Source organism: Zonotrichia albicollis, chromosome 4 (assembly GCF_047830755.1).
Source record: "Zonotrichia albicollis isolate bZonAlb1 chromosome 4, bZonAlb1.hap1, whole genome shotgun sequence".
Classification (NCBI taxonomy): Eukaryota; Metazoa; Chordata; class Aves; order Passeriformes; family Passerellidae; genus Zonotrichia; species Zonotrichia albicollis.
Window position 1 is genome coordinate 57,544,661 of NC_133822.1, and position 13,871 is coordinate 57,558,531.

At 36.7% G+C, this 13,871-nt stretch overlaps 1 protein-coding gene across 5 annotated transcripts in view; it reads right to left on the minus strand.

Moving 5' to 3' along the window:
* Window positions 1-13,871, minus strand: part of DOCK4 (dedicator of cytokinesis 4) — a 221,532-nt gene that overhangs the window by 74,511 nt on the left and 133,150 nt on the right. For all 5 annotated transcript variants that reach the window (XM_014275935.3, XM_014275933.3, XM_014275934.3 and 2 more), the window contains exons 14-17: window positions 6,736-6,860; window positions 5,104-5,266; window positions 4,490-4,596; window positions 3,778-3,934 (exon numbers count right to left, since the gene is read on the minus strand). In XM_014275935.3, coding sequence (XP_014131410.2) covers window positions 3,778-3,934; window positions 4,490-4,596; window positions 5,104-5,266; window positions 6,736-6,860 — 552 coding nt within the window. The remainder of the gene's footprint in view (window positions 1-3,777; window positions 3,935-4,489; window positions 4,597-5,103; window positions 5,267-6,735; window positions 6,861-13,871) is intronic.

The window sequence follows — 13,871 nt, forward strand, 5'->3', positions numbered from 1 at the left end:
AGAAGTTAATAGCAAGTTTTCCTCTTGGTTCAGCATCTTTTTGGCTGCTTTCTACCACGGACTGTTTTCACACTCAAGTAATACTTGAGCAACATCCATCTTTGTGTCATCTCTTTCCTGGTTTGCTCCAGGGAAGTTCCTCTATCCCACAAAAAATGAAGTAATAATTTTTACTTTATTAACACTAAAAATATCCACTTACATTCAAATTTTGCCATAGATGTTAATGGCAAATAACCAACATAAGATTCCACAAATATTTTGCTGCCTTAATTGCTTTTGATGGACACAGACTGTTTTGATGCATTTATGTGTTATATTTTTGCTTTACTTCAAGCTGTGTTGGCATGGAAAAAAGACATACTTGAATTGCTCTGAGTGTTGAAGAGTCCCACACATGCATCAGAGACACATCCCAAAGATCAAGGACAAATTTTAGCTCTTATTATTCTTTCTGGCAGGAACTTTTAGGGAACAAGATTTACAAATCCAGTGAACTACATTTGTCTTTCTGATAATTAAATGTCCTTCCACACTTTAAGCCTCAGCTCAAGCTGACGAGTAGCAAGATTAGCTCAAGCTATAAGTTCAGAGCAGGAAAAACACTTCTTTACAGGTCTGCTGGAGGAACTTGGTAGAAAATGGTTAACACTCAATATTAGGGATTTGTTGGGGGATTTAAAAAGAAAAAGAAAGCAAATGTAAGACACTCACTTCAAAGGATTTATTTCAAGGGAAGTGCTAAGGAGGAAAGACATTCTAAGATAACATTAGCAAATAGCCCAAGCATAAATGACATGAATAGAAAATCTGACGTGAATCACAAGGGAAAGGATAGCAGTGTGTAATGTAGTAAGAGACATGAGAATATAAAACTGTTCCCAGAATAGGCCCACTAGGAAATCATAGTTTTGGAAAAGCGAAAAAGTCACTGGTGATGAGTAATTTTGCTGAAGAATAAAAATATTTCCAATGCATTGTCTTCAAAATAATCAAGGCCTGTATATTTAAAACTGACTACGCCTGACCTGTTATCCCTACCAAATAAAACCTGTCCCCTCTCAAAGCATGCAATTTAAATCTAAAGAGCTACGTTTAATTGAAAGTTTAGAATCATGAGTTTAAGGAAGTGGTTTGGGATGATCTTCCATCTCCCTCACATAAGTCCTGAGACATCAGAAATTGACTTGGTATGACACTACTACACTTCAGGAGGAAAAGACTGTATTTCAGAACTGGCAGTCAGCATGTCTCTTCCAACAGGCTGCTTCTGTGGTCACCAACACTTCCTCCATAACTAGAGTTATTTGGAAAGCTGCCCAGTGCTATTTGTGTTTTATTGATTCACTTTTTTTGTTTTTTTGTTTGGTTTTTTTTAATGCAGCTAGAAGGATTTCACCTCTGCCATGCTGTATGGTGTGTTGCTCTGCTGCTGAATGGCTGCTGACCAGGGATGCCCCAATCAGTGCTGAGAAACAAATGGATGCCAACAGCTAAAATATTCAGACTTACTGGAAGGATCCCAACTCTCTTGCAGCCAACAATCCCTGCTATATGTCAAAAAAGAAGACTGTTTTGGTAACTACTCAGTAGAAAAATACTGTGCTCTCAATCACGCTTTTGGGGTTTTATAGAGTAATGAAAAATAACTACACATCTAAGAATATAATAGAATAAAGCTAGTATACTTTTTGCTAATATTAACTGATTAGCTATCCAGGATCAAAAGGAAAAGAGAAGGAAAAACTAAATAGCAGAAAGATTAGATAAGGACGCGTTCTCAGCCATGATGAACGCACAGACTCCTCTGGTTAGAACGTCTCTAAAAATTGTTTGGAAATAATCCTAATAACCCCTCCAAAGTGCCCAGGGTAAGGAAGTTATGGATCCCAACAACTAGGAGTCAGCCTCCATCCCCCAATCCCCATAATTTTAAGATGCATGAGAGCTGATGGCATGTGGGAACAATCAATGAGAGAATGACAGCTGAGTAAAATTTCCCAGCAAGTGAGTAAAGCTGCAGCCTAATTCAGTCACACCCTTTACAAGTCTGGGTTTGGGGTCCTTCCCCACCCCATAGCCAGACAAAAGAATAATTTTTAATTCATTTTCAGACTGAACATTGTTGTTTGTAAACAACGGGTGAATCTCTGAGACATTCAGAAAAAAATCTCCAAACTTAAAAACAAATTAAAAAATAACCAGCAATTTTCAAAAATACCAATACAAATGTTTACTAAAAAAATTAAATACACAGACCTTTTTAATCCTGTGGTTTTTAATACATAAGCTACATTCTCTCAGGGATAACTGAAGTAATGCTCACATGACCAAATATCCACATGCTTTGCTCTATGTTCATTTTCTGAGCATGCAATAGATTTTGGCAAATTTTTGTTTAAAAGAATGGGGATTTGGAAACTCACCAAGATGAACTTCCCAAAGAAGATCCTTGGAGAAAATATGAGCCTGTCTATTGAAAATATTTCCACCCTCTGAAGTACTGCTGAAATAATTGTTAACTCTTTCAGAGCTGAAAAGGGGATCAATATTATTCAGATATTCTACACCCTCTTACTCAGAATATGGTTAAAATAGGAGGAAATTTTATGCCCTATGCCACACATCTACTTAAAATAAGTACAAAATAACTTCTGTACTGTAAATAAAAATTATTACTAGAACCCCAGACAACAGGGAACTATTTATCAGTGAGACACTTGTAAGTTCCAGGCAGCACTTTTATGCATGTGTAAGTACCAGTAGATTAACGTAATTTCCTAAATCAAGGCCTTTAACTGAAGCAAATTTAGTCTCTGATTCCCTGTTAGCTACCTTTGGGAAAATCTTTCATTGAGTAACTTTCATTACTAAGGTAACTGCTATGAAAATACAAAATGGGCGTGTGCAAGGAAATGAGCCACTTACTGGTTGCACACAGTTCTATTTTGCACACTTGCTATTAAAGGGTGAAAATTAAGAGCGCTATTTCAACTTAAAAAGCTGCTCTAGTTTTTGTTAAACATCTTTAACCAATTTGCAGGCAGTTAGCAATTCTACCATCATACACACAAGATTAATAAAGTCACAGATATTCACACACCAGAGAGATCAAAGTAATAATATAAAATTGTGGGTCTATCAAAGAATGGTCAGAAGCACATTACCAAGCAAATACACAATATTTAGAAATTTTTGGAAAACTGTTCCACAGTTTTTTTGTTTTAGTTACAGGTAGATCAGTTATGGCAGGTAAACAAGAACCTCAAGAACTTTATACATGACACTGGTTAAAAACTTTACACAGAGCACTGGTAGAGTGTGTAAACACATGTATTTAAATCTGCTGCTCCTTCTAGCCAGTGTACAAACTGTTTCAAGTAGTAATAAATGTTTGTTGGCTTGAAGAGAAACAAAAAAGCAATATATGCCTAATTAGAAACAAACTGCTACAGCCTAAAGCTGACGATAAGTATTTCATAAAAAATCTACAACAAACAGATTAAGAGGTTTTATAAAGCAGCTGGGTTTTGATAGCTGATTCCAGAAGTGCTGCATTTGATTCCAATATCATGATCATCTAAAAAGCATTCTTGAACTACTTAAAAACAGTGGTTCATCATGATCCATTTGTTTCCATCTGGATATAAAAAAATTATGAAGAAAACCAATTCACAAAATAGAACATAAGCTATTTTTGAGTACATCCATGCTTGCTTGGCATGGAAAAGACTGACTATGACACTCATCATGTTTTAAATAATCAACATATCCTACCATTTTGTGTGAGTTTGGTGGAGCAGAGAAAGGATGTAATCCAGAAGGACTCCTTAGTGGTTTTTACTGCTTGGCTGTTGTTTCCTAGGGATATTCCCTTTGAAAAGGGGAGTTTGAGGTAGCGACCAGAATCCTGAAGGTTTGCATTTTCTTCACACTGTGGAAACCAACCAGTTAAAATAACTGTACTGCACAAAACAATTGACCAAATCTCTAAATTATATGAATCATTGTTTCTCTGTCAGAAACTGAAGAATTTCCAATTTGCCTGTTGCAACTTTGGTTTTAGAACATAGCATTCAAATTCAACAAATTTGCACAGGTTACATTAAATTAATAGTGACAAATTTTCATGTTGAAATCTAAACTTTATCTGGGAGCACATAAAATCTGCTGAACAAAGTGACAGTTCTCATATGTGGAAAGAGAATTCCACTAAATTAAAATAACTTACTGTTGTGAAATTCATTATAACACAATGTGATATAATAGTAGGACTTAGGAAAACCAACGCACTGAAACACATACCTAGATTCAATTGCAGTTTATATCAGGAAGGTGAATATTAAGCAATCAGCAATGGATATTTTAATGGTGACAAGATTATCATTTATTTGATAATCAATACAGACTTTCTCAACTTAATGTTTCTGGACATTTAAAGCAGGTTCCAGTGGAATCATTACTGCTAATGACTGCTAATTCAAATTACCTTGTGTACAATTAGTTCATGGGTGCCATCTGGCAGAGTCCTCCCATTCTCCTGCATCAGGGGCACGAAAGAAAAGCCAAACAACTTCTTCTCACCCTTTTCTTTTGCTGAAATGCATGTATAAATAGCAGCAGTTAATAGTATACTTTTTTAGACAAAATAAATGTATTCAATGCAACATAAGGAAGTACACTGGAGCTGCAGCTAGTCAGATGAAGACTATCTTGAATTGCTGTTTCAATTTGCACATCATCTCCTTTTTTATCTCACTTTAAATCAGAAGGGAGTATTCTGAAATAATTTAGTATATCTTAGTAGCAAATAATATAAGCCACCAAGTATGCAATCTTAGCAACATATAGAAGTTTATCCTCCTCTGTGAAACCTTTCTTTCATGCCTTGGAATGCAGAATGTAGAACCAGTCAGCAATTTTTACCTCAAAATCATCTCTAAAATGTTTCATAATGTTTTAAAAATTTTAGAATTTTGTTAGTAAAAGAAGCATTACAGAGAAAGATCATGCAGGTGTCTTTTCCCTGAGGTGTTATGGAAACTCATGTGCTGACTGCAGCCCTAATGGGGAGGGCCAGCAGAAGTCATGAGCAGCACTCACTGGAGCAGTGCCGGAATTCACAGCGGATGTGAGCGCCTCGGAACTTATCCACAGGAATGGGAAGCTTCAGCAGCTCAGCCCACCTGGGGCCATTGTTGTGATAAAGCACAAAAGAATGGTACTCGCTGGCTGGTGGCTCTCCGGAGCCAAATGAGATAAAATCCTAGTGAAGGAAAAACATGATTAAGGATAGATTAATTCACTGGTAAAATGACATCAAGGACTGCTCTTCCAAGGAAAATTATTTAATGTTTACATTCCTAACATAAATGCCAAATGTGGTACAATGTTCAGTATCTTATAACCCTCAAAAACGGCAGCACTGGTTTTTATACTTGCAATTAGAAAATTAGAAACAGCAAGAATCATTCACATAATTTAGAGCAGAAGTGTTTATCGGGGTGTACTGGGTGATCAGGGAGGTTTAAGCAACACACATGTTGTGGATTCCCATGACACAACACAGTCCTGCCAATGTTATGCCCCAGCAACAAAGAATGGAACTGAGACCAGGACAGCCCAGGCTCAGGATCTTCAATCATCTGAAATAAGCCTGTAACCCTGGCACTATCAGTGGTATGTCCCAGGATTAGAAAATAAATGTGGATTCTGTGACCAGGAGGAAGCAAAGTGTTGGCTGCCTTTACACCACCCATGATGGACTCCCCATAGCAAGGCAGACAAATGGATTTTTCTAAAGTCCTGACTTGGGGAAATCTATTAATTCTCTGTGGGAAAGATAAGGTGCAGCTTTTGCAATTATAATCTCAATATCATGTTTTTGTTTAATACATACACACACACTTATGTTTATATATATAAAATGTGTCTATACTGCACGCCATGGATCAATAAGCACAATTTCACTTCAGATACACAAACACACAATTTGAGCCAGGCTTTCTTCATTTTGTTACCCCACAAACCATGAAATCATGCAGAACATATGAAAATACTACTTTCAAATTTAAAACAAAACAAAAACCATAAAGAAATATGTGAGGAAAAGTTTGAATGTGAACAGAAATCTTTCTGGTATAGTAAAACATTGAGAAACAGTCATTTATTAATAATTAAAATTTAAACCATTGCATGTCTGTAAGCCATCACTAGCCTCATACAATAAAATTTGAAGATGAAAAAGAATATTAATTTCTTTTTTTTTACTGATACATGGTGCTGACTTCTGCAGCAAGAATCCCTAATTTATTAAAATCAGACACAAAGTTCACAATTATCAAGACAAGTTGTTCTGTGTAACATAAAAAATTGCATATTTCTAAGAAGAATTTTTCGGAAATACAAAATTTTCCCAAACTGGATCTTGCTTCAACATTTTCCAACATTTTAATGGAATCATCAGTTATTTAGTTGGCAATTTTACAGGTTTATCCCAATCATGCAATTCATCACAGAAATAAAACAAATATATACTAAGGTTTAATATAGACATTTTATAAATGTTTAAGCAAAGTGGAAACACTTTGAATACCTAAAGACAGCAAAAGATAAACATGTCCTTTCCAAAGCATTTTTGTATTCCTCAATCAATAAGTGCCATAAAAGAGGATTTACTCGTGAAAAAGTATATCAAAATTAACTACAGCAAGGAAAAACATAAAACAAAGATACCTTTAAAATTTGACCACTGCTGTCCACCACATGCATTGTCACTTCCACATTTCTGGCCACACTTTTCCCTCCTTTCTCAAATTCTCCTCTTTCTACAGTGATATATAAATCATTCCTCATTTCACCTATTAAAAAAACAAAACCAGAACAATGTGTCCAAAACTCAGCCCAAATTGCTTACTTTTGCTTTCAGTACTTCAGTGGATTTTCATGATATCTTACAAAGGACAGTGCTGCACCCACAATTTATCCGCATTTTTGGATTTTAAACAATAATTGTTCTCATAAACCAAGAAATGCAAAGGATGTTCATCCCTCTCAATACCCAAAGATTATTTGCCATACTAAACCAGTTCTAGGGGCTTCTACTCATCTGTTGAGTCTGTTTGGTCTTTTCATTGGCTCCTCGAGCTATACAGCAGCCAGTGTCTAGCTTCACCTCACTTAATTCTTCTTCTAATCTAAGGCAATATTAATGTATTTCCTTTCATCTGTAATTGCTACAGATCTCTGTTTAATTGATTACGACTTTTCTTCTGCTTAATCTTAACAGGAAATGTACTATTTTGCAAAAGGGAAAACCAAGAGCTGGTGTTCTTTCCATTAGAAGGGCAGTCTTCCCGGATTATGAACATTACAATTTGTAATCTAAAAAAATCTCAATATATTTTACATTAATAGGGTGTTCCAAAGCTTTTGAGGGAAAAGTTTGCTTAGTTAGCTTATTTTTTGCTTGTTGGAAAGTCTTCTTAGAAATTAGACTCTTCATCAGGACATTTAAACAACAAATCCAATACAGACACCACCTAAGTACCATATGGTATGCACAAGGACTGCTAGCATAGCTAAATTTAAATTCTTTGCACGTTCATGCAGTATCACACTAAGTAGTCTGTCAGAACACAAACAGATCATATGGACTAGATCAATAGTAATTTTATTTTAGCTTCAGTTGACACAAATTGCAAAGTTTGATGAAAAGAGGAAAGAGTGGTTGCAGTGGGGACCTGGCAGGGGTAAAAGCAGTACTGGTAGTGACTCAAGTGCCATGGTAGGGAAGTCCCTGTTCTGTTTAAAGATGCTGAACCTATTTGTGAAGAGTGTAAACAAATCCAACTCTTGAACAAGGTTACCAGAACTACTTTGAAGCAAATGGACATTCCTTCTGAAAGGCAGAACAATGAAGGATGAACAGCATCATCATTAGAAGAATTTTCTAAAATTCTTATTTCTGGACTTTGTTGAAACAGAAATTGAGAATATATGTTTTCATCTAGAGAAATGCAAGTTTAGTGAAAAGGGAATTTCATCTTTTAATCAGGCAGATTTTCACTCATCACTGCTGAAAGTGTGATAGTTTGGTATATTTATAGGTGTGCCACTTGGAAGGCAACCATGGGATGTGTACTTGTATTGTGGGTAAAATAATTATAATATATGTAACATAAATAATTAATGCATGTTCAATTTCTAGCTGCATTTTAATTTGCAAGTAGAATTTGACATGCTTGAACTTTCCACAATACTCTCATGTTTCACATTCCTTACATTTTAATGCAACTCTCTAGTAATTTTTAAGTAACAGAAACAATGATCTTGCTATAGTTCATCTAATATTTTTATAATATTATTACATCACTGGATGCAAAATAATTAAATGATTCCTCCAAAGCCCAATCTAAATGATAAAAATGTTTAAAGAAGAAATTGCCATATCACAGATGCCTCAAGACCCATGCCCACAAACAAGGGGGCAAATCTGCCATTGTATTACCTTATTATCAGTAAGCTGCTGAAACAATCATGGGCAGAGGCTAGAACACAGCTAGACAGAAACAACAGAACAAATACAAATAGTGTTCACTTAAGAGCGTCTGAAGTCAAGGATGAAAAAGCTGAATTACTAGTGAGAGCAACCACCAGATCAGGCTCTGGTTCCTGGTGGGAAACAGGTTTAAAATAAGCAAAAGGTGATGGTTATTCAGGTGATGGCCTTGTAAGAAAAAAAACCAGAAAACCCCCAAAACCAAACACAAAAGCAATCTCAAAACAAAACCCAAATACAAACACAAAGATTTCCAAAGGATGTTATGAATGTAAGTAACGTAAAATGATGAAAGGAAAAGATGGAGAAATTGTGAAAAAAAAATCAGCTAAAGGATATGAAAATGGCAATCATAAGGACTCAGGAAATCCCTTGAGTTGAAAACAGCTGGAGGCTGGGAGAGCATCAGGGGGTAATTACTATACTCTGAGGTGCATAGTCAGCTCTTACAAAAATGCCATTTTTCCATCTTCCTTAACAGAAATTCTCACTCCAAAGATTGAAATTGTCTGTTTAAATTAAGTTAGGGCATTATTTTGTGGTTCCACTTCCCATAAAAAACATTCAAAATCCTCTATAAAGCATTCAAACATCAGCACATTGCTGAACATATCTAAATTCCTTTAACTGATCTTTCTTATTTAGGGTAACTATAATTACACATTTGATTATCAGAATATGCATCATTTTTCTGTGGGATCTTTGCCTTCACCAGTCAACCAGACAGATTAAATCAACTCCTTGTCACCAAGGTAGTCAATTACAACGATAAGTAGCACTGAAAGGCCAAGTCCAGCTGAATATCTGAGTTCTGAGGCAGACTTTGGTGAGTACAAATGGTATCTTCTGCTAAACTATCTGCATGACTGAAATAAATCTTACAGGTGTATGTGTACTGAGACTTTACAGTGTTACACTTCACCAAATGTGAGGAATCAACACAGAAATAGGAAGGGCACATTTCAAACAGCACAGTACGTCAGATTTTAATTACTGGTTGAAAATATACCTACAGAATTAATCAGACAGAGGGTTTAGATGAGATGAAAAAAGCAGCATACTAATTCCAGCCCATTTCTGTGCTGAGAAATACAGTGTCTCCTTCTCCAAGGAAGACAAAATATCCAGTGGCTGTTTTCAGCATGAAGTTTGCTACAGGAATAAGCAACTGAAAACAATATTAAAAAACATGCTCAGCTTTTGAAGTGACAAAGCTACCTCCACCTATAATGACACTGAGTGGTACGAAAGATCTAGACCACTTGAAAGTATTTGTTTCAAAACAAAGGGCAGCTCATTTCTCCCTGCTCATTTCCATTCCCTGGCCCCTGTTATTACAGGTCACTTTCACCTGTCTGAATTTAGGGCATCCAGACTGTGAAATGAACATGCAGAGAGCAACACCCAGTGAGTAACATTCTTAGCCAGAGTCAAATCCCACCATAAATCAGCTTTGTCTAGGACTGTCAGTTTTCTGGGTAAGAAATGACTATCAAATAGTGAATCACACATATTTAAAATAAATAAACATTTTCTGTGAAGATAAACCACCTAGGTCTCCTTAGAAGTCAAAGATACTTCATGTAGATTATGAACTGAGTCAACAGATGCTGGAGAAAAGCAAATTAAAGAAGCCTTGTGTTGCATTTCTGTGTTATTTGAATGATTTCACTGATTAAAAAGCTGTTTATCTTGGTAAAGCTACTTTCTAAAGATTATTTCAAGAAAAAAATGAGGTTAACATGTTACAACCAGCATAGGTAAGACAGAGGATTGTTGTACATTGGGTGTGAGATGGTGAACAACAAAGAAGACATAAAAAAGTTGGTGTTGGTCCCTATGAGAGTGGGAAGTAATAAGCTGTTTCTTGGAAAAAAACAGAACTGTGAGGACCAAGGAGTGTATCTAGGGAAGTTGTTTGTTCATCTGACAATCATGCAATTGAATGTGTTGAAAAGGGTTATATTCTGTCCTCATTACAGAAGGGACCCAATAAGCCCAACACTTTGGGATTTAGTTAGCACCCTATGATTTCACCTTTTCACCAAAAGCAGGCTGACAAATTCCTACAAGAGCTTCTAGTATTAAGTGAGGGTTAAAGCCATATGGAAACTGAATTTTCACAGAATTTAACAACAACAAAGTCAAGCTGCAGTGGTGTGAATACAGACACAACATTTTGATGTAGCACAAGCTTTCAGTGCACATTCTGCATGGACAGCCACTCTGACATGTGAATTTAATTGTAAATGAAATGTGTTGAATTGAAATGTCTGAGTTGCTAAATAGAAAAGTGTACAGCACAGCATTGGCAGTACCTGCCCCATCATATGGTCCTGCCAATACATCACAGCTTTAATGTGGCAAAATTATCTTGAAAGCATTCTCCATGGGCTAAGAAAGGAAGAGCTCCAAACTCCCCTTGTTCCAGCTGTAGGGGCTTACCAGGTACAATATAGCTCAAAAATTCTGATCTATGAAGCAAAAGCTTCATCACTTCAATCCAACTAGCAATGAATTGTACAAGGGCAGAATGGGGGCAAGGGACAGACACCTGATCAACATCCATTACATGCAAAATCTAATATTAGGAACAGGAGGAAAGGCCAATTAAAGTCAAAAACAACCACAAGAAGACTGCTGGAGGATGCAGTTAATAGGGTTGGCCTTTTTCAACCTGCCAAGTACAAACCACAAATATTAAATAAGCAGTAAAGAGAAAAGAGCCAGGAGTAATTTCCAGGCTGGAGATGACAATGTGTGCTCAGGGACCTATTATGGCCACTGCAGAGTTTTATTATGGGATGCCTCTGCAGGCTCCCTTTCCTTCATAGGCTGGAGGCCCCATCATCACTTTCAAGGACCTGCGTACAAGCTCTGGTCTCCTGCTGCTCCCAAGTTGGACCTGCATGTAAACTGCCCCCAGCTCAGAGAGGCTTCACTGCACCCACTAACCTCAGCTGACAGGAACAACACAGGTAATCACTAGTCAGGAGAAAGTCAGATCAGTACAAGCCTCAGGAGAGCCTTTGTATGAATCCATCATTTGTACTGTTATTTTTATAGAAACATTTGCACCTAACCTAAGCATTAAAGAAACTATTTTTCATCACAAAATTGTTTTTAAACTTACACTGACAAACCTGTGAATTGCAACTGCAACATGGATATTATAACAAGACTTTTCTTGTATTTCAAACATATTTAGAACTACAGAATCTCTTGTAGCATATTAATATGAAACAAGGTTTTCAAGCTGAAGATAGCTGTCAAAGATCAAAGGTAGTGTCTTCGCTAGAAACAGGAGTTCAGTTTGCCAGTTAGCCTCAAAAAGCTTTCTAGTGAAATAAATTTCAATTTTATTATTTAGTAGGGTAACAAAACACAGTATGACTGTATTTGAACAAGCATCTCTGATAGTTATTGCTGTACTGACAACAGCCACTAATTTAAAAATAAGTATACAGACCTTACTAGGAGCTTTTGTTTGGAACTGCTTTTTTGTAAGCTTTGCTCAGAACTGTAGGACCTTCAGAATCATGAATTGCAAAAGAGCAAAAAAACCCTAATTTCATTTAAAGGAAGTTCCTGTTCATCTGTGTAAAATAGGGGCTAATGAGATGCTTTATACTCTAAATATATCTTGAACAGCTCTTAAAAATTTTCAGTTGTAGGGACTGAAAATCTCTGGCTGTGGTACAGACAAAATGGTACTAACCCAGAATGTAAATCTTGTGGATGAAAACATTCTAGAAAAAAGATCCTTAGAAATACTTTGTAGAATGGGAAAAGAGTTGTGTAGCAACTGCCAGTGGGAGGATTTTCAAAAAAAAAAAGCAGCAGAAGGTGATTTTAACTTTTAACTTGAGGAGAGTGCTAAGGAAGCTTAGTAAAGTTTTCTGTCTTGCTAATCCCCTTCTGGCAGTTGAATGTTGATGATTTCATAGTCCAACTTCCATGCAATGAGCTGGGACATCTCAACTAGAGCAGGTTGATCAGATCCCTCTCCAATTTTTCCTAAATCTTGCCAGGGATAGGACAGCTACACACTCTGGGCACCCTGTGTTGACATTTCTACCTTAAAAAAAAAAAAAAAAAGATGCAATGTTTCCTTTTTTATAGTCACTGGATACTCCATGTGACTGCCATGACTTTTCAAATAGCAAGGAGAGTGGCTTGGCAGCTACATCAGCCAATTCCTGTGGGACCCTGGGATGCATCTAGCCAGGTCACACAGACTTAAGTATGTTCAGATTCCTCAGGTGTTACTGTTTTCCTACAGAGGGAGGAACTTTGCTCCCTTCAGTCCCTGCCTTGAGATCCAGAGATTTGTGAGGCTGAGAAGAGAGACTTACAGTGAAGTCTGAGGCAAAAATATTGCTGAGTACCTCAGCCTTCTCTTCTCATCTGAGGAGACCAGTTTAGCAGTCATGTTGATCACAAGGAGTATGCTTTTATTTTCTTTTCTGGCTGAAACACCTACAGAAGTTCTTATTTTTCTTTGCATTCCCTTGCTGATTTCAGCTCCAACTTTGCCTTAGTCTTCCTGACCCCATCACTACACAACTGGGCAATATCCCAATATTTTTCCCAGCACATCTACTCATGCTTTCACTGCTTCTGCATTTCCCTGTTGTCCTTTAGTTTGACCAGCAGGTCTTCACTCAACTATTCTTTTCTCTTGCCTTCCCTCCCTGATTTCTTACACATTTAATTTAAAAGCAAAAATTAATTTTAAAAAAGTCAAGTAAAGCAATCTAGGATCATTTGTGAAAATTGTAATACAGAAGAATGTTATCTGAGAGAAGGGCAGATTCTTGAGGACAGCAGCTTAGTAGGACACACAAGCATGCTGCATTTCACAAAGAATTTCATCACTGTAGGAAATGAAATCCCATTACTGAAACAATTTCCTTTTTGTTTTGCATTCTAGAAGATACTGAAAGACTGACTGGCTGCTTATCAGGGAATATATTCAGCACTTTCAAAAAGGGGGGCAAATCTCATTGACATGCTTGAAGCTGCCAGTGAACTTGTTTGAGTTTTAAAGACTGTGACAGCCACCAGTCAGCTCTCTGTTCAGCGCTTTTTCCCCACTGAGCAGACCTTCACTTCTCCATCACTGAGGCACAGAACAACCAAGCAAGTTTTGCACACATTCACAATATTTATAATTAATATATACACGACTCAAGAATGAGAAAATGTTTTATTTAGTGCTTAAATATATACATACAAAGGAAAACTCAGACTGAGACTTTCCTGGGTGACACTTGACAAAGAATGATTTGGGGCAGGTTGTGTGTCTGTA